This window comes from Triticum aestivum, chromosome 2B (assembly GCF_018294505.1).
Source record: "Triticum aestivum cultivar Chinese Spring chromosome 2B, IWGSC CS RefSeq v2.1, whole genome shotgun sequence".
Taxonomy (NCBI): domain Eukaryota; kingdom Viridiplantae; phylum Streptophyta; class Magnoliopsida; order Poales; family Poaceae; genus Triticum; species Triticum aestivum.
Window position 1 is genome coordinate 752,467,651 of NC_057798.1, and position 18,897 is coordinate 752,486,547.

Here is an 18,897-nt window from a genome sequence, read left to right on the forward strand (position 1 = left end):
ATGGGATTTTTTTGGAGCTTGCAATAGTGTGAATGAAGCGGAACTTAAGGTGTGCCTCTCCGGTCTCTATATCAGTGTCACCCTTCACAGGCCCATTATTCTAGAAAGTGGTTGCATTTTTGTGGCTTCATTTCTTGCAAATGGTATTTTTGATGGTCTTCCATCGTTGATCTTAAGAAGGAACTATTGGGTGTCTCTAAGTCATTGACAAATTTCAAGATCTCTAAAATTAACAGAAAGGTCAATATGATGGCCCATGAGATCATGAAGTTTAGTTTTGTTAATAGGTCCGATGGTGTTCTTCTTAATAGTGTTCTGCCCTATGTGGCGAAAACTATAATAAATTTTCCAGATTGGATTGTATGAACTTTTAATTAAGTAAAATATGGGGAGGGGATTTTCCAAAAAGGGAGGAAGTAATAACATAGAAGTTTAGCGTGTTTTCATGGATAGCTGATAGGCCATCTGAAAAAGATACAAGCCCTACAAGATTTTCATAAGTCTAGGTTGATCTTGTTGGTCATCTAATTTGATCTTGATTCACTATGACATAAGAAAATTTAAGACAACTTAGTTATAGAAAAAAAACATAATTAGTTTAGAAAGTTTAGAAAAAAAACATAAGTCTAGGTTGATCTTGTTGATCTTAGTGTGAAATATCGGCTTAGACATAAGAAAATCTAAGACAACTTAGTTATAGAAAAAAACATAATTAGTTTAGAAAGTTTGGTTGGGTGTTGTCATCGATGGTGGTTGATGTTGATGGTTGCTGCTACATGTTGTAGTTCGCTCCGACAGGACTTTCAGATCATGATTTTTTTATTTTTATTTTTATTTGCCTTTTTCACGTGCGCGCACGTGTGTGTTGTTGTTGTTGTTGTTGTTGTTGTTGGTTGTATGCATCCTATTCATATAGAGACCAGGTGCGGGCTTGTGATGATTGTGTTCTCCGTGACATTATGAGTCAATAGAAAATGCGCTTTATGGGAAAAGCTACTTCCTTCGTCCCATAATACAAAATGCGCTTTATCGGGAAAAGCGCTCTTATATATATTATGGGACGGAGGGAGTACATTTTTTTTGTGTGCGTGGAATGAAGATAAAAAAGCGACATCAACTGTGTAATTTAGATCAGCTACCCGGTCAATAAGAATCGGATCGAACTACTTGCCATGATAGTTCCACGCTTCTCTCCATGCATTTGCCCCCTATGGTCGATGGACAAGTGGTGTTTGTCCACCCAAACCGCAACAACATGCCGATCCTATGGTACGGCATTGTACTCACGCACCCGAAGAAGTTGAAATTTTTTGCGAGCGGCGAACGTACGTAGGTTTGAACGAGTTTGTCTTGTCCCCGGGAGGAAATCTCCCGAGTTCCAACGGAGTCAATGCCGTCGATACGCCGAACATGTATGCACGCGACGTACTCTGTACGTGCGGCCCGGTCCGTGGTTATTCATCGGCACCACACCACCCCATGTCTCTCGGGCGAGAGCATGCGTGCAGGGGAAAGGGATCAATCAATTTCCACTACGTGCTCGCCTAGCAAATTTAAAACCAGCTAAACCATGCCTTCTAGCAGCTACTTGTGCATCAAAAGCACTACTAGTAGAATATTGCGCACAATAGATCTTGTTCCTGTGGCCGGGCATACATCGGAGATCATGTATCCTTTTGAGGCCAGGCTAAGCTTAGTTCGGCCGCCGTAACGCACAAGGAGGAGGGAATAATGTTGGCCCTGAACTGTACAAGGCCGTACGAGCAGTGGCTAGCTTGCCAGTTTGCACTAGTTTTATCAGCTTTTGGCGTGAACAAGGCCCCCCTGTGGCCCTGCCCCCTCCCTGGTGATGATGATCATATCGTGCTACTTATCTTAAGACATGTTGGACGTACTGTAAGAGTAGAAGCCAGTCCAGATAATTGGGAGGTAGGGTAGGTGCATGGCCAGGTGCCCGGGTGCAGGTGGGCGTGGGAGTTTGGGGGGCGTTGGAACTTGGCCACGGGGCCGGGCCGGGCCAGGCATCATGTACGTAGGCGTAGTGTATCATATAGCTAGGCTCATCAAAGCTCTCCTGCGCCAGGGGGGCGCGGCTCAGTGGAAGATGTCGCCGCGCGGCGCCAGCTTTGACCAGATGCCCTGTGTTCAAAGCCCAGGCCCCAGGCACGCACACACGCACCAAAGGTGGCGCCGTGCGTGTAAACTCAGACGGAACACGTACTACAACATGCCGTCACCTTTTTTTCTCAAAAAATATTACAATCTGTTATAAAAGTTCATCAGAGATACAAAGCATCTTAAATGTACTAATGGAAATTACATCAAGCTTCCTAGACCGTCGAACGACCGCTACAATTCTGACATTTTTTGGTAGATGTTCATGTTAGTAGTGCTTCGTTGGTGACACTGAACTTCTTCTTTTTTTTGCATATTAAGTGTACCATTTGAAGGTAACATTTGGCTTTCACAAAAAAAGGTAACATTTGGCGTTCTACTATTGTTTTTTGCATGGGCCAAAATGCTTAAATTTTACAGGTACCATTTGAATGTGACAATGGACATATAATTTTTTTCAATGTTTTTTGACATTTGTACAATCCATTTGGCACGCAGGAGCCTAGAGCCAAAATGGGTTTCCTAATGAGTAAAATACTTTATTTGTTACTGTCCATGCATGCAGTCAAAAAGGTCCATCCATCAAATCTGAAGGGAGAATATATATCCTTCTTCCCATGTCGACAGGGCTATAGTTTTAGCTTCCATGCCGAAAAGGAATGTTGCATGCATGGATCGTGCAACGCCGGACGAGGGGAGGAAGAAAGCGTCATTGCTTTTCACGGTCGTTGCACTGTGCCACTTGGCTCAAGGCGTCGGGACACGGACGACCCGCGCCGCTCGTCTTTTTGACGCGCGCCGGATTGGACGTCAGATCCAGGGGCCTCGTGCCCGTGGGGCAGCACATGATCGACGCTGCACTATACCAATTATATCCAAACTTTCATATAAAAAAATTTATCCAACTTGGCTAATCAACGTGACACCAAAGCAGACAAGCAACAGAGATCACATATAAGAAACGGTTTAGGGCGTCTTCAAAGCTGACCCGCAAATGTCCTCGGTATATGCTCATTTTTATATCCGGATGTGGTCCGTGGACATGATGCCGAAGGAAGCCATTCAAAGCTATTCACACATTCATCCGGTAGGGCGGAGAGGGAATAGAAGGGGAACATGCATATGGTGGGATTTGTGGTGTGGTGTCCGGTTGATAGTAGAGAGAGAAGAGAGGGAGCATGCACGTTTAAAGAGAGAAGGACCTTATGGAGTCTTTGTGTTGGTCAAGTGCATGTCTAGACTCCGGCAAAGTTTCCCACGTTTGTTTCTAGGATACCGGAATCCGTATGTCTGGACTGCTAAGCGGACATATATAGGTCCCCATTGGATAGCAAAAGTGGTGCGGACACTGTGTTCCGGGCATATAGTGAAGGTTTGGGGGTTTGCTTTGGAGATGCCCTTACTATTTCACATGAACTAAGAAATTATAGCTTCCAAGTCTTACGCTTCGTCGCAAAAAAAGTCTTACACTGAAAGTCATTGAAATTTGTGAAAGTATGAAGTGGCGTGGAGATGACCATCATATAGCTATGAATATTGATTGAGAAATACTATAGACATTTTTAATTAAGTTATTTACCCCTCTACTAAATTATATATCAAATAAAATAATATGGTTGACAAGTTGATATAGCTCTTTCTTCGTGGTTGGGTATAGGACTTATATAAAGGAACGGAGGGAGGGACATAGAGTATCTACTCCCGAGCTCAAATGCTCCTTTATGAACAGTAAAAAATGTAAAAATTCTTTTTTGTGGTAACCTTTGACAAATGTTTTGTATGCTTGCAAAATTTCAGCACGAAATGACATTCGTTGAAGTCGTGACAAAGAAAACAAAACCGTTGTTCCAAAAGTGCTAGTTTTGAAAACATTTTACGGTGCTGATTTTTTTTTTTGCTACACCTTCCATGAATGTCATTTTGTACATAAATTTTTCAAGCATACAAAACATTTTTCAAAGTTTACTACAAAATTAGTTTTTTTAACAATTTTGTTTGATTTTACTGTTCATAAGGGAGCATTTGAGCTCGGGAGCATATAGGACTTTCACGGAAGGAGTATGTTCCTAAAACAAACTATGTTTTCTTTTTTTCTTCCTAAATTCAAACTTGACTTTCTATCATCGTCTTCTGCTCGGCCAATCTATCATCTTACCTTGTCTTCTTAGTTATCTCACTCGTCCATAGTCTACAACTGCTCTGCCTCGCCTCTCCTGCCTTACTCAACCACCATTTTTGTCGGCCCTACTATTGCCTCAAGCCATCGATATATACCTCCACCCCGCCCCCCTAGAGTCACATGTTTCTTCTCCGGTGTAGTCTCTGACCGCAACCCTATTCCGCACCACGGACACAAAATTCCACCATTGCCACTGCTCCCTGTCCTCACCGTCTCAGACTCAACGCAGGCATGCTCTGGCATCACACATCATTGATGCTCATGCTTCAGGCCATGGACGCCCTCCCATTGTCGCTGCCCCCCTCATGGCCTCATTCACCCGGATACTCATGTGTTGCTTCAAGCTTATTGCGCTTTAGAAGAAAAAAAAAGTTGCCTGCCGTCTAGAAAATGCACATAACGAAATTGGAAGTGTATATTATGGAGGTGGTTAATCATATCGTGTACTCCATTTAAAATAAATGTGTCCATGTTTATAAAGAAAAAAAATCTACATCTACAATGTCAAACACACATGATTACTTCATTAGACACATCATGAGGCATATTTCATATTATATTTATATAGTAATGTACATAATGATAATTTTTCTATGCATGTAGACAAAATTTATGAAGCCCGACTTTTGGGGGGGAAATTTGGAGGAACTTTTGGAAAAAATTTCCAACTGAAGTTTTGTTGCAGTTTTTTTTTATTTTTTTGCAACAGAGGCTTTGTTGTAGAATGTATTTTTTCGTCTTTATCTTTTGCAACATAGCTAATGTTACAGAAGAAACTTGTGCAACATTGCTGATGTTGCAGAAGTTGGAAAAAAAATCGTCAGGAGCCAGCGGCATGTCACGTGGGCCGCGTGTTGTGCGAGCGAGACGGCATATGGGATCCAAGAAATCATCCGGTTGAGGGGAATCATTTCCCTTATAATTTACCGACGTGGAATTTTGGGCACGAAGTCAATCGGGGGGTGACCCTCCAGAGTCTCCCTTCTTTTTCATGACGATTCCTCTGTTGACAATTCAAACGTGACACGATCGTCACCGGATCACATGAGAACTTGAGCACTACGACCCAATTAAATCAGCCGAACATTGATGGATGATGTTAGTGAAGCGAAGCTGTCATCTCGACGGGTCGCCGGCTCGAGGAGCCCAGGTGTCGGACCCTGTTCCGGCAGCGGCAGGTACGTACGCACAAGGCGTCGTGGTCGCGAGCGCGTGATCCTGTCGCCCGGTCGCCACGCGCGCGATCCAACCGGAACAGCGACGGATCGCAACGTTGCCCGATCCCCGGCGGGTCCCCGTTGCCGGCCGCGGTCGACGACTTGGGCATGCACGGCGCAACGAACGACCCACGGCGGGCGATGGATGGACGCGCGGCGCTGATCGGTTGCGATCGCTCACCGGCCGGCCGGCGGCTAAAGCTGTGCGCGCCAGCAGCCAGCTGCTGCTGCTGCTGCTGCAGGATACTCCGGCCCCTTTCGGCGGGGACGGGTGGCCGGAGGCGTCGCCACCACGTCTGCCGCCGCGCCGACCGCGAGAGAGAAGGTGTCGGGAGGGCGTGCGTGGGGCCGTGCCGGGCACCGTTCCGTTGGGTGTCGACGCGGGCTTTCACATCAGCCCGTGTGCCGCCCCGGCCCAGGGTTGCCTGCCTGGAAATGGCACGGCTGGACCGTACGTACGGGCGGCGACGGCGACGGCGACGCGATCGGTCGGTCTGGCGACGTACGTCCGGCCTCGGTCGCGCGGCGCGCCCCTCTCGATCGCGGCGCTGGCGCACGCCGTCCTGTCCGCGCCCTGCGGTCGCCATCCGCGGCGACGGGCCGTGCTCGGCCTGTCGTCGACATGTCCCCGGCCTGCGACGTGCCGCCATTACCGCCTTGCTCGCTCCACCTCCACATCAGTACGTACGTACGGTCCCCGGACGACGACCCCAGCTGGAGCGATGGGCCGACGCGTACGGCTCCAGACGCCGCCATCACGCACGTACGCACGCCCCGCGGCCGCCCGGCCTGACGCGCCGTACGTACATGCAGCTGGGGTCTGGTCGGTCTGGTTTCTCCTCGCAGACACACCCACCGGCTGCACGACGCGGTCAGACCGGCCGTGCCCATCACCCACCGGTGCTACTGCTAGGTGCTATGTGCCGCGTACAGTATGCATGCAGTAACAGCAACGTATACATCGGTGCGTACATGCATGCACGTCGTCCGTAGAGACATGTCTCGTCCCGTCTCACGGCAACGTCGCTGTACCAGGCCGGCCAACGGAGACAAAAGAAACCAGCAGGCAGCAGTGTGTTGCTACCGGCCGGTGTGTACGTGTCTGCAGTCTGCAGACATGCGCGTACACGGCATGTAACCATGTAGCGTACCGGGGACGTGGGAGACGGCAGGAACAGCCATGCAGGTGAGGCTGTCGGCAGTCGGCTACAACTACCAGCCTCTCTCCTGTATGTCTGTACGAATGAATGGATAAGCAACATACATAGCGAATCACATTAGTGTCACATGGAACATACGCCACGATGCATGGACTGCAGGCGAGCACAAAATGTCTAAAGAGATCGGTTACCCTATCAAGTGTCACGGCCCACGATGATCATGCATTAATTCGTATATATGGATCATTGTCTGCTCACTGACAACCATATGGATTATCATTGTCTCATGTTCAGATTGGAAGGTAGGTAGGTACTACAAGCGTCACCGTTTGAGAGTATCTAATGAGCAATACAGAAAGAGGTCCTAAAGATAGCCCATGCCAGGCTACGGTCACGGGGGTTTTTCTTTCTGCATTTTGATCACATGCTTCCAAGTAGTAGTATATATTACAGGCCAGGAACAGGAAGCTGGTAAAACATGCATATATTATCTTGTCACGGAGGCTGCAGCTTCGTTACTTGAGAACCATCATTCGTCATTCATCCCTCCGTTTGCAAGTGCAACTTCAGTGACTCACTCACCCTGCTCCAACGCAGGGAATTGCCACATAAAACACTAGACAATTGTAACCCGCGCCGAGAAAAAAAATGTTGCAGGTGATACCAAACTCCAGTCACAGGTTTTCCGAGGTTTAAATAAGTCTAGTTTTCCTTTTCTTCATCAGAAAACCTGAAGGGCCCAGTGCTCTGGCAATTCACAAGAGAATCAGTCCAGTTTATAAGTAAAACGGATCAAAAACCTCGCAAACAACGGCGAGAGCCCTGCTGCCCACACGAAAAAAGACCAAGACACGACAAACAACACTTCCAGGACCGCCGCCCCGACATTCACCGCTAGTAAAACATGCATAAATCTTCCCATGAAAGCTGACACTAGCCCAGAATAATATCGACCTCGCAGGGAATTATCGGTGTCCAAATATGCTCACACATATCCATTGGTAGGTAGTCGACTCTCAGGCCATCCCAAAACTCTAATCAAGATGATAAATTACTGGGCAACAGTTTAATTGACCCTGAGGGCTGAGGCCAACAGCATGTACAACCCATAATTAGTCAAAACGATTGACAAATTCTTTCTTGCACGAGCTTGTGCCATTTTAATACAGTGAGATAAAAACAATTACAAACCAATGCTTTGGAGTGAAATGCTACAGATCAAGATAAAAATTTAGCTCAAGGTACCTTCATAATCTACAAGATCCAAATCACACCGAAAAACAAGTCAGTGGTGCTTGTGCAAATCCATGTGACATTTTGAGCTTACACTGAGGTTACATGGACAATCCTGGCTGAATCACTCATATCTGTGCTTCCATACAAAATTTAGCAGGGAGTAACAAACTCTGACACCAGAGTCAAATACTCAAATTTCACTGGCTCTATGATGGTCACAAACTGCAAATATGTACGAGCACATGCTGATCTATGGATCCATAAGGACCCCTGCTTCGAAATCTAGTTGACAACTTGACAATGCATTGTTTATCATGTCAAGGAAGAAGATCTAGTATGTATTGTTCAACTGTTCGCTAGCCAAAGAATGTCAATCAGTGTTTTTATACAGCAGTTATCCCTTGCCCGCACTGAGGAAAATTCCCAATGGGCAACCACTGGTACCTGGAGCTCGTCGGGACTAGTTTCATCTAACTAGTTTGAGGCAGACTCCTCTTAGTAACACCTTGTACAAGTTACAGCACATTATCACTTACCTCTACAGTTTAAAGATTGTTTAGATTAAGCATAAAATCCTCAAATACCCAAGAAAAAATTCACAACTAAATAATCTGTACACCTTCTGATACCTAGCTGATTTGTCCAAGTTCTAGGCAAGTTCATGGTGTATTACTGGCCAAACCTATATCAGAAATAAATAAGAAACTGATAAAAGTGACCCTGAGATCAGGGTACAACACAGGGTTTTAAGCCTCTGATCATATACATGTAAATTCAGAGGCAAGAGATAATGCATTCAAAGCTCATTGGATATCAGAACTATAATGTGGCAAACAAGAAGATTGCCCTGGATTGAGATTTACTCACAGGGAACACAGAACAATACGTCCCTCTCAAGCTGACTATTATATTACCCGTTCATCAAATCAGATTTGGTTAGCTTGCAGTCTACTGAAATCTGAAAGTGAACTCCAGAAAAGCTTAAGATTATTTTCTATTACAAGTTTAAATGAAGAGACGAAGTTTTTTCCCAGTTTGGTCTCAAAATAAATTGTTCTTAAGGTTATACTCCTAAGGAAACTGCACAAGAACACTAGATAAAGTGCAACCTGCACTAGAGAAGAGATGTTTAAGAAGGTATATATATGACCATTTCATTTTGTATCAAACTGGGTGAAAAGTCGATCTGAAAATAACTGGATGCGTTGTCTGTAATGCAACAATAATACAAGCATAGAATAGTACTGGAATCAAAATTCAAAGGAATAGAAACTTCACTGCAATACCAGAACTGTTGAGTACATTTACCTGTAATTTGTATAAACAGATCATGAAGCTTCCGGACATGGTATGCTGCTATTCTAAGCTTTTATCATGACACGAGATTTCCTGCGCATACTTACATGGACCATGATTTCCTCAGAGAACAACCCAGTGAGAATATGAGAAAGACCACTATAACTGGTTTCATTTCACTTCAATGTAATTTCCATTCAAGACAAGGCTATTTGCCTTGAAAGGCATCAAAGCTTCAGGTGGTCAGAATGATCATATGGTAAAAGTACGGAGCAAAGGGACTCATCTAAACCTGTAGTGCTGATCTTCCTTTCCAGCTCTTAGAATATGCCATTCAGTGTTGAAACGTTCAAGCAGGCTAACAGCCCGACTCAGCACACAGGTCCTTCAACAACTTGGGCAACAGCCCAAGAGGCTTTCGAGCAACACATCAGCAAGCACATTGTGTGCACCCCACTTCCACATGTTTTTCAAGGGAACAGCTGCATGAAAGTTGACAGGAAATGCAACATTGCCCATTCTATTTTCCTTCAGTGCCAAGTGCACAAGCACACATTAGATCTCCATCAACACAAAGCCTCATCATTACACCATTATTTCAGTCACACTCTAATCCAATGACAACCAGTGTGTAGAGGAACATTCTAATATCAGTTTTGCTGTCTGGCTGCCAGAATTCAGATCACGCCACTTAATGCATTATCACTGTCAGACTCCGATCCTGGCATTTTAGTCCCTAGCTCTTTCCTTGGCTTGGGTGAGAGGCCCTTTGCGAGCATCTCCTCGTCATACTTCCTAGCCAAATCCACCATTCCCTTTTCCAGCAATGCATCAATGAGTGTGTTGTATGCAAATGCATCCGGGGTGAGCCCTTGCTCTTCCATTGTCTTCCACACAAAGAACACCGGACGAAGGAAACCCCAGCGCCCAAACCTCTTGATGAGCATGACGTATGTGTCCATCCTTGGCCGGCAGCCCCTCTGGAGCATTTTCTCAAACAGCGCAAGGACCTCCTGCGGGCGGCTCAGGTACTGGAAGAAGCAATGATAAGTGAGCTCATTGGGCTCGCACCCGGCCTTGTGCATCTGCTGCACAAACGCATAGCCTTCCTTGAACCTCCCTTCCTTGCACAGCAGCTTGACGATCGTGTTGAAAGTGGCGGTATTCGGCCTGCAACCGGCCTCAACCATCTGCCTGTACATCCGGACGGCGAAATCGACGCCCTCCGCGAGCCCGACGGCGTGGATCGCGGTGTTGTAGGCGACGATGTCCACCGGAAGGCGCTTCTGCTTCATCTCCTTGAACAGCTTGACGGCCTTCCAGGGCTTCCCTGACTTGGCGAGGGCGTCCATGTAGATGGAGTAGGAGTGGAGGTCCTTGGCGACGCCGCGGGCGTCCATGTCGAGCCAGTGCTGGCGGAGGCGCGCCCAGGCGCGCGCCTTGGCCCAGCCGCGGAGGAGCAGGTTGTGGGTCTTGGTCCCCGGCGGGAAGGGCGGCGGGGCGGCCGCCCTGCCGCCGAGGCAGAGGTGGTGGGCCTCGTCGACGCGGCGGTGGTCGCAGAGCGCGTCGACGAGGAGGTGGAAGGAGGCCTCGTCCCGCAGGCCGACGGAGGCGGCGGTGGACTCGAAGGCCCGCACGGCGTCGTCGACGAGGTTGGCGGCGGCGAGGCGGTTGAGGAGCGCGCGGAGGGCGGGGCGGAGGAAGGCGGGGTCCGAGGGGTCGTGGTGGGCGAGGAGCAGGGCGGTGGCCTGCGGGAACTCGAAGTGCTTGCCGAGGATGTCGACGGCGCGGGAGAGGGTCGACGGGGTCGGCCGCAGGTTGCCGCCGCCCGGGGAGGCGGACCAGTGGAAGAAGTCGAGCGCGCGGCGCCAGTCGTTGGTGTAGAGCGTGAGCGTCTCCTGGACCGCCGCCGCGTCGAGAGGGGCGGGCGGTGCGGCCTCCGGCAGCGTGGAGAAGCGGGCGGCGAGGAGCCGGCGGCGGCGCACCAGGGAGAGCATTCCGCAATCGAGCCGAGACGAGTGTGGTGCGACCGTGCGACCGACGACGCCTTAATCCTGAAACCTCTTTCCCCCGTGCCCTGACCTGAAACTTCTCCAAATCTCAGCCCATCTGAGTCAAATCGATTAAATTCAAACCACATTTCCAAAATTTCAACAAACATCTAACAATTTCATCTTTGCGGTAATATTTTTATGTAGTCGCAGTCTCCGCAGATTCTCAGCACTGTGATTTTGAGGCTCAGTGATGTGCAACTTTAATTATGTGGCAGAGGCATCAAAAGTTTCAGGCAACCGGCAAGTAGCAAAACTGGAACATTATACATTTGCATCTTCTATACTCCTTGGAGCAGTAAAACTTTTACAATCATCATCACAATGTTGTGTGCGGCTGCTGTCTTTTGAATTTTGTACACAATCTACACGCCTGAAGTATCAGCTTAATTAATTAGCACAGGTAATTCCCAGTGTGGTCTGTTTTTGTTAGTCCGCGTCGTCGGCGTCGACGCCAAAATCTGGCTCGGAGGGCTTCGGCACTCTCACAATGGGGAGAGCAGCAGCCTTGCTCCGAAGCCGGTGGACTCCCCGGAGCGCGTTGGCCGCGAACCGGGAGGCGTAGATGGTCGCTCCAAGGCTCGGGCCACTGCTGCTGCTCTGCCGGTTCGCGGCCTCCTCTTCCCTCCGGCGCTGCTCGGCCATTTTCCGCTTGTAGTAGCGGCGCCAGGCCGCCTGGATGAAGCAGGCTCCCCAGGTCCTCCATTGCTGGGAGTAGAACCGGAATGTGTGCTGAACTTGCCTGCTGTGCAGCCTCCTGAACTGACTGGCCACAAATTTCAGCTCGTCGGCACGCAGGGAGAATGCCTCGACCTCGCTAAGAGCCTTCACTGTCCTGGACGAAACCGGGAAGTTAGCACCAGACTTGGGATCCAATGCCCAAGTGAGCAGCTCGTCGCCACAGAAAGAACCCTCCTTTAGCTGGACCTTGTTGAAGAATCCACTTCGGCCTCCATCAGTAGTCACACTCTCCAAGGAACCATGGAGAATAAATTGCATCTCATCCACTGGATCACCTTCCCTCAAAATGTATTCATGTTCAGTGTAGAGTGCAGGTCTTAATCGCTCGCATATTGCATCTAGTAGTCTTTCATCCATATTCTCAAACAAAGGTACCTATTCAGCAGCAAAACAGGAGGAAATCAGTGTAGTTCGCTACAAGAATTTCAAAGATACCTGACCAAATATATATCCTACCCTTTTCACTAAACCCAAACAGAGATGGCGTTTGATGTCCCTCCTAAGGTCTTTTGGAAGGGTTTGAACCAAATTTTCTTCATCTACTCCTCTCGTCTCCAACCACCTATACCGTTCATACCGCCTTACTCGTTCTCTGATATCCGGCGGCAGTGATCGGTGATGCATCCACTGCTCAGCATCACGCTTCTTAACTCTCATCTCTTCCAGGCGTATAGCAACTGATTGAAGGTAGGTCTGAAAAGACAATGTTACAACTTAGAATCCGGCAAAACAGGGTGAAAAGATAGTTTGCGATATATTATCATTCTACCTGCATGTTACCAATGAGGAGCGCAAAGAGAATTAGTCCAAGGATGCATATTGCAATGGAGAATAACACCTCCCAGGGATATGTACTGGTTACAAACCCTTGGCCAAGGGTACTGTTAAATGGGAAGGAAGTTAAACATATCAAGCACAATGAACCACAAATATAAGATATGGAAAAGTAATGTACTCTCTAGTCACAAAAAATAGTCATTGTGAAGACAAACGATTACCACATTGGCTGCTATTTTTTATCATAATATTTTTGAAGGTCGCAAAAAACAATCTATCATGTCATGGAAGTAAACTCACAAAAGATCTAGTAAAACGAATTTCATGCTGCCAATATAAAAAATCTATACACTGAAGGTCCATTAGTCTTCAAAAATGTTTGACAAATACAGTCTCTAGGACACTATATCTGAAATCGGAAGAAGTACCCAAACAATGATAGCTGCTCATATAAACCTGCAACAATTAGAATGCAAAGTTGACACCCCAAGCAGAAGGACCCAGGTCCAAATTAGGATCAGGGTTCACAAAATAGCTTTTGCTAGATTTCATGACCTAAGCCAGGAAAATGTGAACAGGCTGGTTTTTGCCTCTTTCCTGGTATGCCATTTTTGCTGCAAGGAACTTAAGATCTTGTGTTCTCTTCATCTTGGATGACTAGTACTCCCTCCGTTCCTAAATACAAGCCTTTTTAGAGATTCCAATACGGACTACATACGGAGCAAAATGGGTGTGTCCACACTATAAAATATGTCTATATACATCCGTATGTACTCCGTATTGAAATATCTAAAAGGGCTTATATTTAGAAACGGAAATAGTAGTATATGCATTCTGTTAAAGGCAGCATATGAAATACAACCACCCTATTTTCAAGTGTGTTGAGCTAGAACAACAGGAAACCCAGAACCGGCAGCGGCTAGTTCCCTTTAGTTCTCTATAAACCCCGATAATCAAAAAGTGTACTGCTGGAAAGAAGGCCAGCTTAAGGGGCTGTTTGGTTCTACGCCTTGCATTGCCACACTTTGCCATACATTTTTTGCCAAGCTTGCCTAAGGTTAGTTCAACAAAATAAGAGCCACAAGTTGGCAATCCTAAGGGAATCATGCCACACTTTATGTGTGTATGTAATGTGGGGCCCTAGTGTGGCTTGCCTAAGGTGTGGCTTGAACCAAACACCCACCTAAGTTGGTCAAACTTGCCTAACCTTAGGTGTGGCAACCATTGGCAAACTTAGTCTCAAACCAAACAAATCCTAAATAGCTAGAAAGTTGGGTGCAACTTTTTGACACCACGGCAATCATATTTGAATTGGTAAGTTATGTTATAATATTGCTATTTCCAAACAAAATCTAATCTAACACCAGTAAGTCCAGGTTATACTAACAGGATAACACATCATATACAATATCTTATATTCTCACTAGCAATTTGGGACACGTTGGCTTTTCAGACCATTAGTATAACCAATATTAACTGGCATGCTCTTTCAAATCATACAAAAATAATCTCTACAAGTTATATGTATGCCACAGCATACAAAGTTAGGAAAGTAGGTAGTTCCTTTACGGGTCTCTAAGATCCACTCCATTTGTTGCTTCCAAGCTCCAGTAGTCCAGTTTGTCTGGAGTGGTCATCATGCAGATCCAAGTATCTAACAAAATTTATTTTCCGAGACAGGGAGTGAAATGGACTTTACACACTCCTGCCATGAGAGAAATTCCGATTCGGTAAAAAATGACTCATTTTGTGGGAACTGTTTAAATCAGAGTTTTTCAAATATATTTTCTTGTGCACAATGAAAGACTTGCTATAGAATAATGAACAGATGTGTGGAGTATTGTTTTTTCCTATTACCTTAAATTCTGTAATCCCCACCAGAAGCAATAACAACTTTTAGAGACAAAATTTCCTGGACCAAGTATTCCAGACACCAATGCTTGCTGATAGATACCAAAATTGAAAGAATCATCAGTGCCATTGCACTTGTTAAATATTGGGGTACTCATACTCCAATTTTTATACTTGTCACTGCTAGCATGATTCTCACTACAATACAAGTAGGTGGGTTCACAACCATCTGTGGCATGACAGTTGACAAGCCAGCAACTATCTTCGCGCTCTATGGATAAGAAGTACCAGAGAGTACCAACATTCTGCAACAAACAGCGTATAGAAAAATTACAGGGTAAGTCAAGGAAAACATGATCACCTACGACAAACTATGTTCAGAGAACTATGCTTAACATGACGTAAGACAATAACTATATGTGAGGAGAAAAGGATACCATCAAAAGTTAACTAACAAAAATCATCTAACCATAACTGTAGTCAATTAGTTGACATATTAGCAATGCCTACAACGTAGGGTATTATGCACAATCTCCAAGTGCTACGAAATCTTTAAACTATCAAATCTGACAGGATAACTGAAGAGTTCAGATAGCAAAGATGGTAAATTTTGAAAAGCTACCAGGTATGCAAGGAACCTCAGTGTATCAACAATGTTTATACTCGAGGCACTCATCATAGTGTAAAAATGCACAGATAATTGTGATACTGCTCTCTAGATAAAGATGCACATGGCATGGATAAACAATACATAGCATAGCAATCGCTTACATGGCCAGCAAGCATAAACCAGAGAAGATAGTAACCAGCACCAGCCCACGCAGTTTCAATAAAAACACCAGCTGTCCTTTTCAAATCTTTCGTCACAGGGAATATCCTTAGCAACCTTGGAATGTATTGGCACAGGACAACCCAAACCAGTGCATCTTTTGTAGCCAGCACATCTGGACCATCAGAACTGTGGAGATATCTCCAAACAACAATCTGTGATAACCAACGAGATCATTCAAGGAAAATATGAAAAATGTCTTGAAGTATTGCAGTAATCATAGTTCAGGATAGTCAAATACGAATATCAAATTAATGGGACAAATTTAATGCAGCAAAACTGTGCATAGAGCCGGGCTATTGAAATGATAAATAAAAATATGTAACACTAAAGTGTAAAAGCACTTAAAAGGTTTACCGTTTTCACGTAAAAGAAAAGGCTTATTGTTTCAGATAAAGACTAAGTCACAGTAAAATAACTTCATACTATTGAAGAGCATGAATGCAAAGAAGTACCTGTGGAAGTGGCAACAGTGCAAAGAAGTCCATTACAAAGTAACTTTTAATGTAACGCATCGCAATTAGCGTTGGATCAATCACAAGCTCGCCACTTCCAAACACTCGAGAAGATGGAGCAACATAAGCAGTGCGGAATTGAAGAAACACACGGATAAGATAGACAGAGTCAATAATAGTCCGTACTACTGTTGATGTCACTGCCAATTTCTTATCTATACCGATGCAATTTGAGTTGTCGATGACGGGTAGGAAGAAGAAGAGTGGATCAACTGCAACAGCGAAAATACATGACAGGAAGAAAAATCTATTCATTCGCAGCAGGAACTTTTGCTGGGGATCAAATATATTCTTCTTAAAAGATTTAAGATCTTCCGCAAAAGCTGTCTTAGGAGCACCAGATGGATTGGGGTGCCTAAGTGATTTGAGTCTTCCAGAACTCTTTCTCAGCCCTGACATGAATGATCTTAGTGGATTAAACGGATCATAACCGAACCCAGGCATGCTGAACCTCAGGCTGCTCCTCCCACCAATTTCAGATTGTACAGATGATCTAGGGCTAAACTCATCCAGCCTGCATAGAGTATTGATATATAATTAAAACAAACAGCCCACGGTTAAACAAAAGTAACATAAATATGTGTATGTACAGTGCACAGTGACAAGTTAAAACATATAACGCGTCTGATAGAGTGCTATGATTGAGATTTCTCCCTTATATTTTCTACATCATCACTCCAGCATGAAGGAAAATGTAAAAAAAAATACTGGCTGCTTCTCTGTTTATACAGCAAAACGGGTAAAACCCAGTTTATTTGTTCAACATGAAGGAAAAATGTAAAACAAATGACTGGCTTTGTCGGTTTCTTCCAAAAATTAACATGACATAACTCTTACAGGTAATACCGGAAGGTCAAACAAAGAGCCAAAGACCTATTGAAGCTAAGAAAGACAGTGAGAAAGATGCCAGGTGTCGGACGAGGGGGTACCATAGGAAGGACTCATGAATATTTTGTTGTGGACATGGATTATACAGCAAAAGTGCATGTTTCGGCAATAGGATTACCACTATATACAGGAGAGAAGCAAGGCTACAGGAAGGTGTCCAGAGAGAAATTGGTACTACTACAAATGGTCAGGCTTAAGAATTGACAGTCATGACATGCGGAAAGGAAAAGGAAAAGGAAAACATTGTCACTTTAAAGTAAATGACCTTTCATACTAGTTATGAAAGCGCATAGCAGGAGTGCCCTTTTAAGTAAAAATGGCAACCTCTTAAAGTCCTCTCTGTGTCTGTCCATGGATCGAGCTTTCTAACCACAATCAAACATACGGCTATGTCAAAGGAAGAGCAGAGCTGGCGAGAGATCCTTCACAGGTCCAATAACTGCCATCAATCAACAGACCCTTTAGCTGAAGCTGCAAAAAGCCGTCCGCAGTCCGTCCTTGCACAAAATGCTCCGATCTGTTTGATCAATCACACTGAATGAACACAAAAAACAAGCGTAAGTACAAAAAGGAAGTTGCAAGGTAAGCCTCATCATATACATATAGATGTAGCACAAATGCGGTAGTGGCACACAGAAAAGGAACGGGAACACTCAAATTGGAAAGCCTGATACATTTAAGGCACGAGTAGTAGTAGAATCCTAATACAGTAAGTAAAGTGGAGCGGCCTACAACTATTATTAGGAAGCAAAAAGGCTTAACGCTGAAACTCTGCGGCCTCCGCCCGAATTAGGCGCCGCGCCAGCGGAGACCACGCCTCCATTTTCCCGATAGGGTGCTATGCTAGCAGAGGAGCGGAAGTGGTGCCCCCGCGCTGTCTGACTGAATCCGTCCACCGGCCTTCGTCCCTCCCGCGCTGGCTGGGCTGATCCAGATCTACGAGCCGGCAGGGAGCAGCACCAAGCGGCTCCCGGAACGCGGCGATCGAATCGAGGGAACTGCCATGGCAGCATCAAATTCGCTACGCGGCGGCAGCAGCGGCCGAGAGGGAAAAAAATAGCAGCGAGGAGGCGAGGGAGGAGGAGGAGGCTGTTGCGGCTCACCTGCGGGCCGCGCGGAGGAGGCGGGGGAGGGGGGGAGCCGGCCGGCGGCGAGGTCTGGAGGCGGAGCGGGGGAGTTGGGGGTGGGGGAGGGGAAGCGGAAGGCGGAAGCACGGGTTCGGGGAAGGCGGGGAGGGAGGGAGGGTGGTAGGCAAGACGAGGCGAAGCGGTCAACGAGGCTTCGCTGCGGCTTGGGTTGCTGCTGTTGGGTCCGGGTGGGGAGGGGAGGAAACGGACGGGGCGGAGGGACAAGGGGAGCAGGCGCGCACGCGGATTGGCCGCGGCGGCCGGCTTGGCGGTTGGACCGAGAGTGAGTGGGGTGGCAAGCGATGGGCCGATAACCGTGGTGCCGACGATGGCCGGCGCGTGCTGTGCCCAGCAAACATCCTATCTTACGAGTGTGAATGAAGTTACAGGTGTTTCTAAAAAAAAAAGCAAACACCCTATTTTTTTGCGGGATAAAAAAAAAGCAAACACCCTATTAGCCCTAAAAGAAAAAACCAAACATCATTTTTCTAGGGTAAAAAACATCCTAGATTAAAAAAATATTTGCCTATTCAAAAATAAATTAGGGGGGTGTTTTGGCGCAAATTCAAAAAATGTTTGCCGATTAAAAGAAAATATTTGGATTTTAAAAAAAATTCTCATGAACTTACAATATACTATGAATTTATTTATTTTTTGATGATTTTTACATATTATTAACGAATTCAAAAGGTGTTCCAAATTTTAGAAAACACAAATTCAAAAATGTAGGAATTTTTAAAAATCGTGAATATGTAGAAACAGTCATAAAAATCCACAAGGGAAAAAGGAAAACAAAAAGGGGGAAATAAAAGAGAACGGAAAAACAAAAAGGCAGGGGGAAAAGAGGAACCCATAAAAGAAAAAACAGAAGAAAAATGGTTTAGGAAGGTTCGGTGGAGTAGTTCACCCAATGCA

The 18,897-nt window shown here is 45.8% G+C and overlaps 2 protein-coding genes across 4 annotated transcripts; both read right to left on the minus strand.

Annotated features, from left to right (window-relative positions):
• Positions 1–9,163: 9,163 nt before the first annotated feature.
• On the minus strand, positions 9,164–11,264 carry LOC123047150 (pentatricopeptide repeat-containing protein At1g80550, mitochondrial). Its single transcript, XM_044470644.1, has one exon. The coding sequence runs from the start codon at positions 11,198–11,200 to the stop codon at positions 9,881–9,883; it is 1,320 nt and encodes a 439-aa protein (XP_044326579.1). The 5' UTR covers positions 11,201–11,264; the 3' UTR covers positions 9,164–9,880.
• A 220-nt stretch (positions 11,265–11,484) lies between these two features.
• LOC123047149 (putative cyclic nucleotide-gated ion channel 8) lies at positions 11,485–18,089 on the minus strand. 3 transcript variants are annotated; one of them, XM_044470641.1, is made up of 8 exons: positions 17,959–18,089; positions 17,180–17,389; positions 15,908–16,481; positions 15,395–15,607; positions 14,630–14,928; positions 12,765–12,876; positions 12,452–12,688; positions 11,485–12,370 (listed from the first exon to the last, which is right to left on the minus strand). In XM_044470641.1, exons 2-8 carry the CDS (start codon positions 17,206–17,208, stop codon positions 11,684–11,686), a joined length of 2,151 nt encoding a protein of 716 aa, XP_044326576.1. In that variant the 5' UTR covers positions 17,209–17,389; positions 17,959–18,089; the 3' UTR covers positions 11,485–11,683. The 3 variants fall into 3 exon arrangements, with proteins under 3 accessions (XP_044326576.1, XP_044326577.1, XP_044326578.1); XM_044470642.1 differs by having other exon boundaries at positions 17,180–17,372; positions 17,959–17,977; XM_044470643.1 differs by lacking the exon at positions 17,959–18,089 and having other exon boundaries at positions 17,121–17,386.
• Positions 18,090–18,897: the final 808 nt, after the last annotated feature.

Bases quoted from the DNA above. Each gene is read 5' to 3' on its own strand.
- LOC123047150 (XM_044470644.1), bottom strand. From the start codon at position 11,200: ATGCTCTCCCTGGTGCGCCGCCGCCGGCTCCTCGCCGCCCGCTTCTCC.
- LOC123047149 (XM_044470641.1), bottom strand. From the start codon at position 17,208: ATGGACAGACACAGAGAGGACTTTAAGAG. The intron at 15,608-15,907 runs GTACTTCTTTGC...TGGTTATCACAG, and splicing joins CACTGTTGCCACTTCCACAG to ATTGTTGTTTGGAGATATCT. The intron at 14,929-15,394 runs GTAAGCGATTGC...TGTTTGTTGCAG, and splicing joins GGTTTATGCTTGCTGGCCAT to AATGTTGGTACTCTCTGGTA.